The following is a 19,812-nucleotide window of genomic DNA, read 5'->3' on the forward strand; positions in this document are numbered from 1 at the left end:
TTCTAGAAATGCTGAAAATTTAATAAATGCTATCAGAGTCAAATAAATTTACCAAATCCATGCAGTTCTGAGGTAAGGTCACCAGACCCGAAACATTAACTCTGTTTTTTCCCTTCACAGATGCTGTCAGACCTGCTGAGCTTTTCCAGCAACTTTGTTTTTGTTCCTGAAATAAATTTACCTGTTCTTTTTAGATTGCAAATTCTACTCCAACATTGATCTTGTCGATTGATTTTAATATGACATTGCCTGTCTTAGTCCACAATTTAGAAGTTACAAACTTGAGAAAACAGCCTTCCCTATAGACTTTGCTAGTGTAGGTGTACAAATACTTTTATAGTTTCCTGATGATAGTGAGCTAAGCCACAAAGTGTGTAAGTCCTAGTTTCAGACCCTGGTCCACGTTGAGGAGCAGATTTCAAATTGTTCAGGTTGATACACCTGAACGCCAGCCAATAATCCATCCACTCAATTCTTCCCTGGCTCCAGGTTAGACTATCCTTCTTAGCTTATCATAATGCCCAACCTCAACTTTCCTGCACATTGTTTCTGATTTTCTCCCTCCCAGGTGTCTTCACTCCCAAGCTAGCCATTAACTCCCTATTCATTCTTTACATGAAATGAAGAACCAGGTTTTAGCCCTGTGCAAATATATGACAAAACATCAGAAAGATAGATTCCCAAGAACGGGAATCTTTTGAAAGTGACAAGCGAGTAACAGGCATGGACTCAATCCACAAGATGAAGCGTAAGAAATTTATGGAGGTGGTCATATCTCAGGACAAGAACATATAGGGAGAAAAGGAATAGGTGACTACTAGAATGTTTTGGTGTACCAGACAGATAATGCAGGTGTCTGCAGAATCTATCTTGCTAATGAACTGTTTCCATTTTGGATACTGGTGATGGTGATGGTTCATCAGAGGAATGCCTGAAGAATCACTCCTGGTGGCTAGGGGTTGAGAATGAAAGGGTAAAAGTGGCAGGTAATTCAATTGCTAAGGAACAGATAGGCTATTTCTACAGATGTAAAAATACCATTCCATGATTTTATGCTTAACAGTCAAGGATATCAAGTCAATGACATTGTTCTGGGGAGAAACCATGATCTACAATGGTGAAAAAGGGGATGGGCTCCTGAAAGCAGCTTTTAGGGAACTAGGAAAGACAATGAAAAGGATAGGTTCTAAGGCAGTCATCTCAAGTTACTCCTAGATCTATGTGCCAGTGTGTAAAGAAATAACAAAATAGGCAACTAAACTTGTGGTTGGAAAAATAGTGTCGGACGGAGGGCTTTAGGTTTCCAGGACTTTGGGACCAGTTCTGGGGCAGGAAGGACCTATATAAGAAGGAAGGATTACATTTTAGTAGGACCGGGGCTAATTTTCCCAAAGGGAGATTTGCTAGTTCTTTTAGGATTTGGGTGGTGGGTTGCTTTAAACTAGCTTGTGAGGGGGCTGGCAGCATGACTTAATGAGAATTCAGACAGCAGAAAAACAAATATAACACAGTGTGGAGCTGAAGGAACTCAGCAGGCCAGGAAGTATCAGAGGAGCAGGAAAGCTGATGTTTCGGATCAGGACCATTCCTCAGAAATGGGGGAGAGGCAAGGGGGCTCCGAAATAAATAGAGAGAGAGTAGGGGTGGGGCTGGGGAAAGTAGGTGGTATGGTGATGATGAGTGCAGGTAGGCAGTGGTGGTCAGTGAGGTGGGAGGTGCGGATAGGTGGGATAGAAGACAGACAGGTCAGAGAGGTTGGGATCAGAGGGGCTAGGGAGGTTGGGTGGGATATTGATAGGTTTTCTTTCTTTATCCGTTCATGGGACAAGGGCGTCACTGGCTAGGCAGCATTTGCTGCCCATCCCTAATTGACCAGAGAGCAGTTGAGAGTCAACCACGTTGCTGAGAGTCTGGCGTCACATGTAGGCCAGACCAGGTAAGGATGGTAGTTTCCTCCCCTAAAGGACATTATTGAACCAGGTGGGATTTTGCGACAATTGACAATAGATTCATGGTCATCATTAGATTGAATTTAACAAATATCTGGAATTAACAATTTCCACCATCTGCATGGCAGGATTTGAAACGTGGTCCCCAGTGATAATAACGCTAAGCCACCACCTCCCCCTGAGTGAGTTCAGGTAAGTAGTGGTGGGGCTTGGTCAGCGAGGTGGGAGGAGCGGTTAGGCGGGAGAGAAGACGACAGGTCAAGGAAGCAGGGACAAGAGGGAGGGTTGGTTATAGGATGAGGCCAGGGGTGGGGAGATTTTGAAGCTAGTAAAATCCACATTGAGACCATTGGGTTGCAGACTCCAAAGGCTGCTCCTCCAGTTTCTGGGTGGCGTCACTGTGGCATTAGAGGAGGCCCAGGATGGACATGTCATCCAGGGAGTGGAAGGGCGAAGTTGAAGTGGTTCGCAACCGGAAAGTGTTGTCGTTTGTTACGAACTAAGCGCAGGTGCTATACAAAGTGGTCTCTGAGCATCTGCTTGGTCTAACTGATGTGAAGGAGGCCACATCTGAAGCAGCGGATGCAATAGGCCACATTAGCGGATCACCTCATGTACCACACTACTAGCCTCCGATTCAACGCATCACTCTCCACCACTTCCGCCACCTGCAATCTGACCCCACAGCCAAGGATATATTTCGCTCCCCACCTCTATCTGCCTTCCGTAGGGGCCGCTCTCTCCATGACTCCCTCATCCGCACCACTCCCGGCATCTTTCCCTGCAACCGCAGGACGTTCTACATGTGCCCCTACACCACCCCCCTCACGTCCATCCAAAGACGCAAAAACGTTCCACCAGACAGATGTTCACCCACACATTTGTTAATGTGGTCTACTGCATCCGCTGCTCCCAAATGTGGCCTCCGCTGCACCAGTGAGGCCAAGTGTCTCTCGGTTTGTCCTGCCAATGGAATAGGATATACCTAGGCATGGCGACAGTGTGATCTAGGCGTGTGCAAGGTATGATTCTGTCGGGTTTACTCTGAGAGACTTTTGCTTGACACATCAGTGTAATGATATCGCTCCCATTTTTGGAACTAGCCCCAGATGTTGCTAAGGAACACTTTGCAGGTTGACAAAGCTGGATTTGCCATTGTCATTTTTAGTACCTTTGTTGATGCCTAGTGGTTTCATTCCTGTTTTGAGACTTTTCAGTGGTTTGATACAACTGCATATCTTGTTAAACCATTTCAGAGGGCAGTTAAGTATCAAATACATTGCTTGGGTCTGGAGTCACATGAGGGCCAGACCAGGTAAGGACAGCATTTTCCTAATCCCCAAGGATTATTCACACTTGTGAACCACATTAGGACTGAAATGAGGAAGAATTTCTTCACTGTGAGAACAACGAATCATTAGCATTCTCAGCCCCAAAAGGCTGTGGAGCTCAGCCACTGATTGATCACTGTCTCGATCCCAATCAATTTTCAGATACTAACGTTATCAAAGGATTTGGGAGAGTACAGCTAAGTGATCAGATATGATCTAGAATGGCAGAGAAAGCTCAAGGAACTGAAATGCCCATTCCTGTCCTATGTTCCTCTGTAGAAGAGAAATTTATACAAAGAGTGCAAGTCAACCCAAAACAAAATGTTCTGAATGAAAGTAAGTAGACTTGGCATTCAGAGAAAGAATACACAGAGGCAAGAAAAGTAAGTTGTCAGAAATATTGTGAAAAACAAGTAGTATTGAATATTTAAAAAAGAACTGTACAAATGCAACGTCAAGAAAATCAAAGGGTGTAAGAAGTGATGTTTTGTCATAAAACTACTCACCCAGGGCCTGTGGATGTTGTAGACTCGCAGAATGCTGTAAGAGATAAACAAACAGTTACTAACCAAGTAGTACTTGCTGCAGTCAGAAGAAACATTAATTATGTTGTTAATTTATGCCAAAACCATAACAAATTAAACAGTAAATAACACATTGATCAGGTTTTTTTCTCTATTGCATTTCCCAACGTGGATCTTCATCTGAAATCTTTCATGCTATATATTTCTATGTACGTACAAAAGAGATAAGCTGTGGGTGAAGAGAGAGATAGACAAGTAAAGATAATGCACAAAGAAGAAGCTTTTAGCTTGCTTGAATGAGTCGAAAGATCTGGCAAAATGACACAAAGAAGAATTATTATCTGGTATTATATGCATGTTGCTACTATCCCTTTTATTGGAGAAGCTCTAACATTTCTAACAAGCCCGTTAATACTGCACTTTATCAAAGCCTTTTAGAAATCCATGCAAACCATATCATTACTGTGTTCAATAATGCTGTACCCTCAAATGAAAATTTCAAGCATGTTAGTCAAACACAATTTGGCCTTAACAAATTCATACTCGGCTTTACTTAATTAATAGTCATTGCCCAAGGGACTATAAGTTTTATTCCAAATTGTTATCTCTAAAAGCTTGACTGCAAACCAAGTTAAAACTACTACCCTGCTGAATTTATCCCTATTTCTTAAATAAAGGTGTAACATATACTATTCTTCTAACCTTCAGGTTAACAGAGAAAAACACAATTGGCTCAATTAGCAAGTTTTATTTTACAAAAGTAAGAAGTTTGACTAAAATTGATAAACTAGCTTTTCTTTTATTCAAATATATCAATCGGTTCTTACCTTTGACCTTTTTCGTTGTTTGGGATACTGGATCTGTAACTTTCCTTTTCCCTACAGAAACTGTTGATGCATGAACATGTGATGGTACTGTTGTTTGCTCTGCAGTTTTCTGTTTCTCAAGGTTCTGTGAGCAATCAAATGAGTAATGTACTTAGTCTGCATTGTACAACTTCAAGAATGTTCTTTTAATCAAAGGAAACTAGGTAGCATTGGCAAATTAACATGGCAATTTCATTTGACAAGAGCAGTTGGGACCAAATTGGTGACACACAAAATAAACTAGAATACTAGCGAAAATGCTGCTTTGCAGTAACATTAAAGATTTTCTTACACTTCTTTCACTGCAAGTAAACGTGTTGTCCATTTGTAAGAATATTACAATAGACAATAGGCGCAGGAGAAGGCCATTTGGCCCTTCGAGCCAGCACCCCCATTCATTATGATCATGGTTGATCATCCACAATCAGTATCTTGTTCCTGCCTTATCCCTATAACTGTTGATCACCCTAAAATCACTGTACTAAAAGGAGGTTGTAAAGATCAATGATAGTAAGTATGTGGTGTATGGTACAGGCCGGAGAAAGTTAGTTCTTGACATGTGTATGCTTGCCATGTCCCTTTACCAGAGGATAATTAATTAGCCTATTTTTTTCTCAATCTAAGTCTTATCATCATAACCGACAAGAATCTCCAGACAGGTGAGAGAGTGTACTTTGAAAACTGCTCATTCTGCCAAAGGAATGACAAAATTCCGATGTAAAAAAAATCCCAAATTTATAAAATAAGATTTTTACAATTGAAAATAAGTCACGATATTCTTACCTCTTTATGTTGTTTCCCTAATATGTGTGTCTGCCAAAGCAGTTCACTTTTTATTGGTGTGCTGCAAAGCACACAACTGAGATGACCTAAACTGTTGTATGTTCAGCTGGATTAAGGTAAACAAAGTTATAATGCAAAAGATAAAAGCAAAGTACTGCAGGTGCTGGAAATCGGAAAAAAAAACACAAAGTGCTAGAAAACTCAGTAGGTCTTGCAGTAGCTGTGGGGAGAGAAACAGAGTTAACATTTCAAGTCCAATATTATTATTCTCATTTCTCTCTCCATAGACGCGGCTAGTTGGCTGAGTTTCCAGAAAACAAATGTTTACTGGAAAAACAACATGACTGCTACACAAACAATTTATTATGAAACCACTCAAACTATAAATGCATTCAAGTTGAAAGATTAACTGATGGCGGTGGCAGTGGTAGCAAGGATGTGGCTCCTCCCAGTCTTTGGGGCCAGCGGCGGCAACAGCAGCAGCGGCAGCAAAGCTCACCTAGCGATCGAGGCAGGACATCAGCAGTAAGAATGTGGCTCCTCCCAGCAACCGATGCAAGGCTCACAGACTGACCTGAGACTCTAGGCCATGGCTAGACCATGTACCTGCATCAGTGACTCCAAACACCTTTATGGAGATAAAACTTGAAGTTCTGGATGCTTTCCTAATCTTTTGGCTTTTTTTTATTTCTGCTGTTTTGTATTTAAATTCTGGCTTTGTAACCAAGATGGTATTGGAGAATGGCTACTTTGCGCTTCTCACCATACTCATATATTCCTATATTTAAGTACGTGACAACAAAATCTAATTCTAATTCAATTCTAATTTTAAAATATGCCAAAGCTTTAATTGAGGCAAAAGACATGCCAACAGTATGTAATGACTGCTATTCAGTGAAACATGTAGCTTAAGTTTTCGTTTCCAGTACAGAAAGAATTTCATTGTCTCGTGATACTCTAAATAAAGATAAAAATTTCAAAATTGTCACCAGTTTGTTCATTACATTTTCCTCATCAGCATTGCATTTGCAAAATAGGGTTCAATAATTCATCTGCACCACAACAAAGTCTTTGTATTTTAAAATGATATAATTATTCCATTTTACTTAAGAATCAGCAAATGTAAATTTAGCATGCATCTTCAGTAGTAACAACATGACAGGAATGGGTTTTTGGATTATCTGATAACTCACTTTGCTAAAAGAGGCACGGTGGCTCAGTGGTTAGCACCGTGCCAGGGACCGAGGTTCAGATGCAACCTCGGGCCACTGTCTGTGTGGAGTTTGCACATTCTCCCCATGTCTGCGTGGGTTTCCTCCGGGTGTTCCAGTTTCCTCCCACAGTCCAAAGATGTGCTGGCTAGGTGGATTGGCCATGCTAAACTGCCCGTAGTGTTCAGGGGTGTGTGCGTTACAGGGGGATGGGTCTAGATGGGATGCTCTAAGGGGCGGTGTGGACTTGTTGGGCCGAAGGGCCTGTTTCCACACTGTAGGGAATCTAATCTAAAAGATAATAGCCAAGATTTTTCATTATGAATATAGAAATTGGCTAGGAACTTATAGTGAGCAAGTTTTTCTGGATCATTTGCACAGCTAGCTTTGGCAGTATTATATACAATCTTTCAACTCCCAGAAGTTTGAAGTACATGTGTAACAAGCCATTAAACTTGTGCAAAAAGTTAAATCTAGCAATAAATGGTGTAAGCAACCATTTAATATTACAATTATTGTTAGTGGCCATCAATCAACATTGTTGGCCCCATAATACACAAGCATATATTTCATGGCTTCATGATGTGAATTATTTTAGGAAACAGCACTTTTGACATGTGAAAGCTTCAATTTTTTTCTGACATTTCATCAACATCTTTTGAATTCACTGAATCTGATATTTTTTCGACAATTAATGTTATGGATGCAGACAATGAACTCTACAATTCACTCAGACTGATAAGTCCTGATCACAGCACTTCTCTGTGGTAATGACACTGCAGCATTTGCTCCAATAGAGACTGTGAGAAAGACTCAGGGGTTATCTCTCTCAAGCTTGTAACCGGTTCTCCTTGTCTATCACTGTCAAGAAAACTTGTTGTGGACAGCGTTGTAAATCAATCCTTGGCCACTCTAAACAAGAATCCACTGCAAGTAACTAGCAAATTCTGCAACATTAAGTCCATGGTGACAGATTTAATATATGCACAGTTAAAAGAACCAGAACGTTTTACAGTTTTCAAGAAAGGGAGCTCAGCAACTTTCATCTTTGCTATTTATAAAAGGCCTTGAAAATTGATTTTCACACAGAGGAAAACAGAAAAATCACCAAAATCACCACGATAATCAGTGGCAGCTGCTGCCAACACTTCCCATAATAATATTTGAAACCACTTAATCTGCAGCACTTCAGCAAAACCTGCATCTCATTGATTGGTCTCTTTAAAAAAATCATCCAAAGGGCATATTGTAACTACCCCAACCTAAATGCTTTGGTTTATTGTATATACATTATCTCTTTTAGTTGGAAGAATGCTGATGATGTGCATGGTGTTTTCACCTTGATAAAGGGGGGAGGAAAATTCCCATGTGATTACCAAACTGCTCACTGTGTTTGCCTGTCCACTTGTTTGCAGTGCCTCTTTTGCGTGCCCTGTTCCTATATTTGACTTCAACCTGTCTTCTCTGTCAAAATAACAATTTATTTTTCATGTATCTATGCTCATGAAAAGTTGTTGAGATACAACAAGACAATAATCAGATAGGAGGCTTGGAGATAAACAGCAGATCAATGTGCAAAGTGGCAGAAGCAAGGGGGAGAAAACTACAGATGACAAGGCAACGGTCAGTAGGAAGTAATTTTAAGAGGTTCCTACAACTCTGTGGATTTGTAAAAACCAGCTTAGCAGACACAGAAATAGTTGCAAAGCTAGGGAGCAGGTTGTCAGTCCAAAAACAAACCTGAGCCTCAATAATCATTTTGAAGTCCAATTTACTTTATAACATCAAAGTTAAAACCTAATCCATAAAGAAAGAAAATGTAAAGCCCACTGATGCAGACTTCACAAGACCAACGATCAGAAGGAGAAGGAAGAGTAGATCATTCAGTACTTTGAGTCTATTCTGTCATTCGGTGAAATCAAGCCTGATCTGATAATCCTTAACACCACTTTTTTGCCTTTTCTCCATTAATCCTTGAATCCTTTACTGATAAAAAGTCTGTCAATCTCAGCTTTGTATGTACTTAACCCAGTCTCTTTAGCCATGTGACACAAAAACAAAATCACAGATTCACTGTACTCAGGGAAGAAATTTCTTCAGTTTTAAATGGACAACTTCCAGCCTCTGAAATTATGCCCTCTGGTCTTAGACTCTCATACAAGGGGAAAACAACTTTCCTGCATCTACTCTGTCAAGCCCCCTAAGAACCTAAAATGTTTCAATTAGGTTTTCTCTTATTCCTCCAAACTCCAACTCAATTTCACCTATAAGAAAATCTCTCCCTACCCACAATCAAGCTAGTGAAACTTCTGTGGATTGACACCAATGCCAACTTTCCTTAAACGAAGGGGCCAACTATTTACAGTATTCTAGATGTGGTACAACTAGTGCATCGTGCAGCTTTTAGAAGACCTTCCTATTTTTGTATGATTCCCTTGAAATAAAGGCCAACAGTCCATATGCCTTTCTTTTTAGCCGCTGAACACTGATGCTGACTTTTTTGTGATTTATGCATGAGGACCCCCCAAATCACTTTGCTGCAGATTCCTGCAGTCTTTCCTCATTTAACTGATATTTACCTCATCTATTCTCCCTGCCACAGTGCATAACCTCATATATTGCTACATTATACTTCATCTGTCAAGTCTTTACCCAATCAAGTCACCTATTTTTATCCTTCTGCAGACACTTTGTTTCATCCTCACGAGGCTTAGCCACTTATTTCTGTGTTCTCCAAAAGTGACCAAAATACAATCATTTTCCTCATCCAAGTGATTAATCTATATTATAAATAATTATGGCTTCAGCACTTATCCCTGTAGTACTTCATTAATTACAACCATCCTGAATATGCCTCCTCACCCCAACTTCCTGTCTTCCAGTTGTTAGCCAATCTTCTTTCATGCAACTATGCCACCCCTAACATCATGGCTCTTGTCTTATTAAGACTTAATGTGCAGAAGCTTTTGAAAACCCAAATACATTACATCTATCGATTTACCTTATCTATTCTCCTCAAAGAACTTTAATAAACATTTCAAGCATGATTTCCCCTTCATGGAATCATGCTGACTGATTATATTAAACATTTATAAACACACTGTGATTACATCTTTATAATAGACTATAACATTTTTCCAATGACAGAAATCAAGCTCACGGGCCTAGTTACTTTCCTCTGTCTCTTGTCAGTTTTTGAATAAGAGTGTTACGTTAATAATTTTCTAATAATCTGGGGCATTTATGGAATCTAAGGACTGGAAGATTATTACCATTCATCCACTATCTGTAGCTACTTCTTTTAAAATCCTCGGATGCAATGAATCAGGACCACTGATATATCAGACGTTAGCCCCATTCTACCCCGAGATCTTTTTCGTATTTCTTATTCTGGAATGCAATTAGTTTCTTCTTGATGCAAAGTATTCATTTTATTCCTTTGTCATTTGTTCCTCAATTATCTTTCTGAAAACTCCTTTCCTAGTCCACACCAGCTAACTTTGCCGTTTTTAATTGACCTTATTTAAGTTTAGCATGTCCGTAACTAATAAAGAAACAACACAACCTTTTACTCTTGCTAGCCTTTCAAAATGTCACATACCCTGTATATTCAATTCCCAGATTTGATCTTCTAAGCTAGTACTAGTGCCACATTAACTGAAAGCCATTACACCCAAAACAATCTTTAAGTCATGCATTTAACTCAACTTAGCTATCCCATAACAATAATATTGCCACTTATTCAGGAAACTGCACATGAAACTACTTAATGATTGGGAAAGATTTTCCAATAACAAATGTTTGATTATTCTGGAAAATCTCAATAAAGATCTTCAAAAGACATGACCCAGAACTGTGACTCAAATGAATCTTGGAAATCAAGCCCACAAGTTTCAATATAAAATAAACCACAGAGATAGATAAAAAACAATTACACTGTAGTTGTTAGAAGAGCACAAATGGAATCTGAAAGGAATGCAACTATCAAACAGCTGAGGAGCGATTGTTGATGCCTGGGAATGTTTGAGCTAAACTAACCAAGGATCCTTTTATTTTCGCTCATAATTTTCAAGGAAAACGCTTCTGTTCCCACGAATTTGCCAGGTTCATGCTTAGACTCCTTGCCTCCCCCTTCAATTTAGCCTGGCAAACCCTCTTATGCCAAGCACTTCACGGGTAAGATGAGGTGTACTGTAAATGCAAACTGTTGACTGGCGTATGTGGTTAGTGTCACTTCAGATGTGTGAATTTGAAAAATCTCGATCACGAAATGGACCAAGACGCCCTCAGGCCTGACAAATCCTCCTGATTTTGAGTTAAACGGTTTCCTGGTCTGGCAGAAGAGATCTAACTCCCATTTCCTCCGGACCCTCCAAAAGGATATTTAGCGAGTGGTGAGTCGATCCTCTTGCCGGCCGCGCTCGCCCGCTGCTTTTCCCTCATTAACCGCCGCAGCTCCTGCTGGTCAACAACTTTCTTCTTCCCCTTACCAGGTGCCGCCATCTTGACAGAGAAGACCGTTTCCGGTGTGAACCCGGAACTGCTTCCCAGGCAGTGGATGCGTTGTTGAGATGCCGAATGCTGAGTAAGGTAACAGTTATTATAATTACTGTACGGGTGGGATGAGGATTAGACATTAATTTAATTCATAACAATGGTGCTCGGGTTCCTGAAATGAAATGTCTCCTGGCGACATACATTCCCGGTTTCCTGAGGGGTCAGTTTCCCGACGTATTTCTGAAGAAGGGTTTAGATCCGAAACGTCAGCTTTCCTGCTCCTCTGATGCTGCTTGGCCTGCTGTGTTCATCCAGCTCTACACCTTGTTATCTCAGATTCTCCAACATCTGCAGTTCCTGCTATCGCTTAGCCGTTTTGTCACACTGTCATTCCCACAAAGTGTATGGATGCAGATCCCTGCTTCAGCCTGCCAGACATCGTCCGCACAGGAAGGGTACCTCTGGGTAGCAGCAGTTAGAATGTGATTGCAATTTACATCGTGTTTGAGGAGGAGAAAGGTATGTCTAAGAAACATAGAATTTAGGAACCTTCTGTTCAAGTCCCACCTGCTGTAATAATATATCTGAACAGAGTGATTAAAATATAGATAACACATTGTAAAGATAGTAGGAACTGCAGATGCTGGAGAATCTGAGATAACAAGGTGTGGAGCTGGATGAACACAGCAGGCCAAGCAGCATCTTAGGAGCAGAAAAGCTGATGTTTCGGGCCTAAACCCTTCTTCAGAAATGGGGCAGAGAAAGGGGTTTCTGAAATTGAGAGGGGGAGGTGGATAGAATTTGGATAAAGGAGGAGAGGTGGAGAGGAGACAAAGCGGTCAAAGAGGCGGGGATGGAGCCGGTAAAGGTGAGTGTAGGTGGGGAGGTAGGGAGGAGATAGATTAGTCCAGGGAAGACGGACAGGCTGAGGGGACAGGATGACGTTAGTGGGTAGGAGATTGGGGTGAGGCTTGAGGTGGGAGGAAGGATAGGTTAAGGAAGCTTGGACGAGCTGGGCTGGTTTTGGGATGCGGTAGGAGGAGGAGATTTTGAAAATTGTGAAGTCCACATGGATACCATTGGGCTGCAGGATTTCCAAGCGGAATATGAGGTGCTGTTCCTGCAACCTTCAGGTAGCATTGTTGTGGCACTGCAGGAGGCCCAGGATGGACACGTCATCTGCGGAATGGGAGGGGGAGTTGAAATGATTCGTGACTAGGAGGTTAAGTTGTTTCATGTGAACTGAGCGTAGGTGTTCTGCAAAGTGGTCTCCAAACTTCTGCTTGGTCTCCCTGACGTAGGGGAGGCCACAACGGGTACAGCGGATGCAGTACCACATTAACAGATGTGCAGGTGAACATCTGCTTGATGTGGAAAGTCTTCTTGGGGCCTGGGATGGGGGTGAGGCGGGAGGAGTAGCACTTCCTGTGGTTGCAGGGAAAAGTGCCAGGTGAGGTGGGGCTGGAGGGGAGTGTGGGGAGCAGACAAGGGAGTCACGGAGAGAGTGGTCCCTCTGGAAAGCAGATAAGGGTGGGGAGGGAAAAATGTCTGCGGTGGTAGGGTCGGAATTCAGATGGTGGAAGTGCTGGAGGATGATGCGTTGGATCTGGAGGTTGGTGGGGTGGCACGTGAGGATGAGGGGGATTCTGTTTTTGTTCCTGATTTACAACATCCACAATTCTTTTGGTTATTATTTTGTTTATCTCAACTGTTTGTTTCGTGTCTGCCAACTAGTTCTCACTTTTTTTTTCTCACCACATATCAGTTGAAGTTTTTACCATTGGTCTGTATGTTCCTGTCAATCCTTCTCTCACACTCCATTTTCCTCTCTTAATTAACCCACAATGATGCCACCCGAAGGTTGCAGGAACAGCAACTCATATTCCGCCTGGGAACCCTGCAGCCATATGGTATCAATGTGGACTTCACCAGTTTCAAAATCTCCCCTTCCCCCACTGCATCCCTAAACCAGCCCAGTTCATCCCCTCCCCCCACTGCACCACACAACCAGCCCAGTTCATCCCCTCCCCCCACTGCACCACACAACCAGCCCAGCTCATCCCCTCCCCCCACTGCACCACACAACCAGCCCAGCTCATCCCCTCCCCCCACTGCACCACACAACCAGCCCAGCTCTTCCCCCCCACCCACTGCATCCCAAAACCAGTCCAACCTGTCTCTGCCTCCCTAACCGGTTCTTCCTCTCACCCATCCCTTCCTCCCACCCCAAGCCACACCCCCAGCTACCTACTAACCTCATCCCACCTCCTTGACCTGTCCGTCTTCCCTGGACTGACCTATCCCCTCCCTACCTCCCCACCTACACTCTCTCCACCTATCTTCTTTACTCTCCATCTTCGGTCGCCTCCCCCTCTCTCCCTATTTATTCCAGTTCCCTCCCCCCATCCCCCTCTCTGATGAAGGGTCTAGGCCCGAAACGTCAGCTTTTGTGCTCCTGAGATGCTGCTTGGCCTGCTGTGTTCATCCAGCCTCACATTTTATTATCTTCCTCTCTTAATTGCCTGTTTCTTTCCTTTTGATGGAATCTAAATTGTTGCCAGTTCTTTGGTCTGTTGCTTTTTATGGCCAACTTGTATGCCTCTTCTTTGGATTTAACACTATTCTTAGTTTCCCTTGCAAGCTGTGGTCTGACCACATTTCCCGTTTTAATTTTATGCCTGACTGGGATGAATAACTTCTGAAGTTTATCCACGTGCTGTCCAAGACTAGTATTCTAAGTTAAATTAAGCAACAATGTGGACATGAAAACTGAACTAGCTGTAGATAAGTTAGGAAATCTAACAGAAAGATGCTGTTCATATATCAAAAGTCTGGACTGGTAACTCCAGATTTATTGAATTTGTGTTAACTTGTCATGTGACCACACCAATCAATCAGATTGGAGTCAGGCTGCACTGCAGCACAAGATTCCAGGCAAGCTTGACACTTGACATCAACATCTTTCTGTGAAGCCATGTAAGTATCACTGAAATGGCAGATAATTGTGAAGAGACTAATGAATGCCTGCGTTTCCCTAACTAAAGCTCTGCAGCCGTGGAAATGGCCTGGGTTTTGTGCTGGAACACAAACACTGAAAAATGTTTGACTGCATTGACAGCATGGCATTCTGTATCACATTTCCCCAAAGACATCATGTTAAGCAGAAAAAGTTTATTGAGATTTTCCAGAGATAACCCCAACATTTTTAATACTTTTTACAGTACATGCTCCGGCCGTTGTAAAGTGTGAATAAATTGAAAATAAAAGGAAATGCATTTTTCACATAGTTACTGTGTCTTTATTTGCTTGTTTTTGCATGAAATATGTCTAGGCAAAATTGAGTTGTGCTTGAGCTTCTTTGGCTATCTCAAAACTCAGCTTGACGCACATTTGTGAGTGGTCTCCTGCAATTCAGCATCACAATTTTATTGTACTATATTCATCAATGTACAGTTTGGTAATATAGAGTAAGTAGCACTTCAAATCGACCTAAAAGTAGGTATGATTATACAAACAAATATGTTACACAAAAATCAGATTTGTAAAATCAGTACTGAGATGCAATGGGAAGTTCAAAAATGCAAAACAATTTCTTGGGCCATGCCTATGGGTGCATCTTAATCTGCAAAGTGACAACTTCAAGGTTTGATCTGGTGAAGTTAGCTATCTTGATACATTTTTAATCTCCCTTAATACGGTTAGAGGTCAAAAGTAGAAATTCAGTATTGCACAATGTCTCATCAGGCCATTGCCAACGCTGATATACACAAACTTTTTCAATGAAACTTGGAGGGGGTACTGCTGGTTGAGCAGATTTGCTTCACGGTAAACTTATCTGCTGATGTGTAATTCCTGCTAATGGATCATGACTGAGTTCAGCATTTATGTAGATTATGCAACAGTTAATCTCAGCACAGCAATATATGCACAGTCACAGCATGCATATTTCTAAAATAATTCCAGAAAAATGCTTTATTCTAAAAAAATCCTTTAGTACAGAATACTAAAGATCATACACGAGGAAGCTATTGATCTGAGTGTGGTGGAAACAGAACAACAATTTTGGTATAAATTTTCCACAGCAGGTAAAGGTCCCTGTCCACATAACTGATACCATTTTCCTTATTGCATACATATATTTTGCAATGACAGTAGCACATTTTGTAATTCACAATGGAATATGAGTGTCTCTGATTAGGCAAGCATGTTTTGCCCTTCAGCAGTTGTCCAAATTGCAATTAAGAATCAATGCTGTGGTTCAAGAGTCACAAGTTTGTTGGACCACAACTGTTAAATTATTTTTTAAAACTGCAATGTGGGAATCAGGAAGTAATGTCTTGCTAAGCTCATGTGACACATAAGGCCTCTGTGGCACAAAAGCCTGAGTTCAAGTCTAACCTGCTCCAGAAATATGTAATAACATCTCTGAAATAACCAGGTGGTTTAATATAGGGGAGGTAATGTATTGCTGTTGGACTCCAGACCTCAGGGCTTTTGCAGCACGGTGGTAGTGTCTGTACGTCTGGGGCAGAAGTTTTAGATTCAAGCCCTGCCTGTTCCAGATAGTTGTTATAACATGCTTAAACAGGTTGATTTATAAAAAGCTACTAGAAGTGACTGCATTATATCTACATCACAAGCTTTTTTTTAGTAACTTGAAAATGTTGCAGCAACTTTCTATTGAACCCTTTGGAACCATTTTGAATCCACAGCTACTTTTCTTTCAAAGCCTGAATTTCAACCAAATAAGTAACTTATATACCAAGCAGTGCACAGGGCTCCCAAAGTGCCCTGTAGAGAATGTTGACAATGCTGCATCTCATAAAGTTCTATCTATTCCTTGCTTAGAATGGCCAGCTTCTACCAGAAAAAGATGGTGGAGGTATAAGTCAACAGGTGGAATGCCACACAGTACAGGGACATAGTAGTATAGAGGTATGCCATGCATTCATTTACCTTGCCTTGTGCAATATAGTATTTGGCAAATAATAGAAGGCAAGAGATGAAGTTTAGTAGTTTTACATTAAATAGTCTCTGAGCAAAAACAGAAGCTGCTGGAAGCTCAGCAGCGTCTGGCAGCATCTGTGAAGAAAATATCAGAGTTAACATTTCAGGTCCAGTGGACCCTTCTTAAATCAAATCCAGTTATCTGTAGACTTTTTCCCAGCTACCATCAGTTCTGAGGAAGGGTCACCGGACCTGAAACGTTAACTCTGATTTTTTCTTCACAAATGCTACCAGACCTGCTGAACTTTTGCAGCAACTTACGTTTTTGTTCCAGTTATCTGTGGCCCTTCTTTCCTAGTCCATGTACTACCCTTACAGATTAGAAGCCAAAACATGTACTGTAAGTGATAGGAGTTGTAAAGACTTACCTGCTACTCACCTATCACTGTCTGTTGTATTCACCAGCAGCAGAGCAAGACCACTTACTTTCCCTTGCTTTTAACCCTCACGTGACTTTTTTTTAGAAGAGAGAGGGAGGAAATCACTGTAGTAATATTTTGGATCCAAACCTGATCGAGTCTCATTTGCCATCATGTGGCCCATATCCATCTAAACCCTTCCTATTCGTGTAGCTATCCAGATGTCTTTTAAATGCTGTAATTGTACCTGCCTCCACCACCACCTATAAGACCATAAGACATAGGAGTGGAAGTAAGGCCATTCGGCCCATCGAGTCCACCCGCCATTTAATCATGGTTGATGGGCATTTCAACTCCACTTTGCTGCACTCTTCCCGTAGCCCTTAATTCCTTGAGAGATCAAGAATTTATCAATCTCCGCTTTGAAGACATTTAATGTCCCGGCCTCCGTTGCGCTCCATGACAATGAGTTCCACAGGCCCACGACTCTCTGGCTGAAGAAATGTCTCCTCATTTCCATTTTAAATTTACCCCCTCTAATTCTAAGGCAATGCTCACAGGTCCTAGTCTTCCCGCCTAACGGAAACAACTTCCCATTGTCCACCCTTTCTAAGCCATACATTATCTTGTAAGTTTCTATTAGATCTCCCCTCAACCTCTAAATTCTAATGAATACAATCCCAGAATCCTCAGACACTCATTGTATGTTAAACCTAGCATTCCAGGGATCATCTGTGTGAATCTCTGCTGGACGTGCTCCAGCGCCAGTATGTCCTTCCTGAGGTGTGGGGCCCAAATTGGACACAGTATTCTAAATGGGGCCTAACTAGAGCATCTGTGACTGCTTGTTCCATACACACACCACAGTCTGCATGTAAAAGTTGTCCGTCAGGCCCCTTTTAAATCTTTCCCCTCTCAACTTAAATCTACACAGTTTTGCACTCCCCCACCCTGGGAAAAAGATCTTGACTATTCACCCTATCCATGCCCCTCATGATTGTACAATCTTCTCTAAGATTACCCTTCAGCTTCCGACAGTCTAGAGTAAAAAGCTCCAGCCTATTCGGTCTCTCCCTATAATTTGAACTCTCCAGCCCCAGCAAATCATTGTAAATCTTTTCTAACCCTTTCAAATTTAACAACATCTCTCTTACAGAAGGGAAAGCGGAATTGAACGCAGTATTCTATAAATGGGCTCACTAATGTCCTGTACAACCGCAACATGACATCCCATCTCCTGTAGTCAATGCACTGATCAATGAAGGCAAGTGTGCCAAATGCGTTCTTCACCACCCTATCTACCTGCAACTCGACTTTTCATAGAACTGTGCAGCTGCACTTCTGCATCTCTTTGTTCGGCAGCAGTCCCCAGGACCCTACCATTAACTGTTTAGGTCCTGCCCTGGTTTCCCTTAGCCAAAATGCAACTCCTCACACTTATCTAAATTAAACCCCATCTCCCACTGCTCAGCCCATGTGATCAAGGTCCCATTGTACTCTGAGATGATCTTCTTCACTGTCCACCACGCTACAATTTTGATTTCATCTGAAAACTTACTAACCATACCTCTTACATAAATAATTTGGATGTGACTATAGATGACAAAAAGCAGTGGAGCAAGCACTGATCCTTACTGCACAACACTGGTCACAAGCCTCCAGGCTGAAAACAACCCTCCATCACCACCCTCTGTCTCCTACCTTCAAGTTCCAGTTTTCAAGCTCCACCCTCCAGTTTACCAGCATCTCACCTGTGTCTGTCAATGATACAAATGTCTCAGCAATCTTTTCCCTAGCTTCACACAAAGTCCTGCGATACACCTGATCAGGTCACAGGGATTTATCTACCTTCATGCGTTTTAAGACTTCCAGCAGCTTCTCTTCCATAATGAGGACACTCTTCAAGACATCACAATTTAGTTCCCATGACATGAAATATTCACTCTTCCTTTGTGGTTCCACACATAAAAGACCTTGTTGATTTTTAAGGGGACATATTCTCTTCCTAGTTAATCTTTTGCCTTTAATGTATTTCTAGAATATCTTCAGATTCTACTTAAAAATATTTGCCAATGTTATTTCATGTTTCCTTTTTGCCCTCCTGATTTTCCTCTTAAGTATATTCCTACTGCCCCTGTACTCCTCTTGGGATTCACTTGATCGCAGCTATCTATATTTGACATGTGCCTCTCTCTTTTCCTTAACCAGAGCCTCAATTTCTCTAGTCGTCCAGCATTCCCTACACCTGCTAAACTTGCTCTTTGCATTAATAGGAAAATACTGTCTCTGAACTCTCCTGATCTCATTTTTGAAGGCCTCCCACATTCCAACCGTTCCTTTAATTGTGAACAGCCTCCCTCAATTAATTTTTGAAAGCTCCTGCCTATTTCCATCAAAATTACCTTTACTCCAATTTTGAACTTTAACTTTTAGATCAAATCGGTCCTTTCAGTCTTCTTTAGTTCTCTATTCTCAGTAGTCAAATCTCGCAGTATACCTGAATTATGTTTATTTATGTTTTCTGCAACAGTTGTTATAAGCTATGACTTTTAACTGACAAGTCAGAGACTTTTTAACAAGTGAACAGTCCACCTTGTGTCTCTTACCAAACTGTGGAAGCACCTAGAGAAAGATGACTGAAGAAACGTGCTGGCTGACAGAAGAGTCAGAAAGATCATCTCAACAACAGAACATGGATTCAAAGATTACTGAATTGACTTTTCAGTTTTCTTTTGCTCATAGCCTATTTTACTGTATTTATTTGTCTGCCTATGTGTGTAAAGGGGATTTTGTAAGGGAATGAGAGCTTTTAATTAGTAGTGTCACATATGCAGAGAGTTTTTTAAAACTGCTTACTTATGGAGGCTAATCACTTGAATGAAATAACTATTCTTGTTCAGTACGGAAGCCTGTTCCATGCATCCTATCAAACTGCATCTGAAAGTCAGGTAAATTGGGAAACTTAGTTTACTTTATAAAATCATTTTTTTTTGGTGATAATTCCAGGAGTGGCAGGGCTAGATTTCCAAAACACCGTTTTCAGTGAGCCGCAACAGGAAACATTGAGAATTGATGTTGCAGCTGTACAAATCTCTGGTGCAGCTGCACTTGGAGTATTGTGTACAGTTCTGGTCACCACATTATAGGAAGGATGTGGAAGCATTTGAACGGGGGCAGAGGAGATTTATCAGGGTGTTGCCTGGTATGGAGGGAAGGTCTTATGAGGAAAGGCTGAGGTACTTGAGGCTGTTTTTGTTAGAGAGAAGGTTAAGAGGTGACTTAATA

At 41.5% G+C, this 19,812-nt stretch overlaps 1 protein-coding gene across 1 annotated transcript in view; it reads right to left on the reverse strand.

The window, feature by feature from the left end:
* Positions 1-11,179, reverse strand: part of znf830 (zinc finger protein 830) — a 46,153-nt gene extending 34,974 nt beyond the window's left edge. Inside the window, exons 1-4 of the mRNA XM_059655535.1 lie at positions 11,046-11,179; positions 5,454-5,550; positions 4,632-4,755; positions 3,787-3,820 (exon numbers count right to left, since the gene is read on the reverse strand). Coding sequence (XP_059511518.1) covers positions 3,787-3,820; positions 4,632-4,755; positions 5,454-5,550; positions 11,046-11,167 — 377 coding nt within the window. The 5' untranslated portion in view covers positions 11,168-11,179. The remainder of the gene's footprint in view (positions 1-3,786; positions 3,821-4,631; positions 4,756-5,453; positions 5,551-11,045) is intronic.
* Between the last annotated feature and the right edge of the window lie 8,633 nt (positions 11,180-19,812).

Source organism: Stegostoma tigrinum, chromosome 2, assembly GCF_030684315.1.
Source record: "Stegostoma tigrinum isolate sSteTig4 chromosome 2, sSteTig4.hap1, whole genome shotgun sequence".
Lineage (NCBI taxonomy): Eukaryota > Metazoa > Chordata > Chondrichthyes > Orectolobiformes > Stegostomatidae > Stegostoma > Stegostoma tigrinum.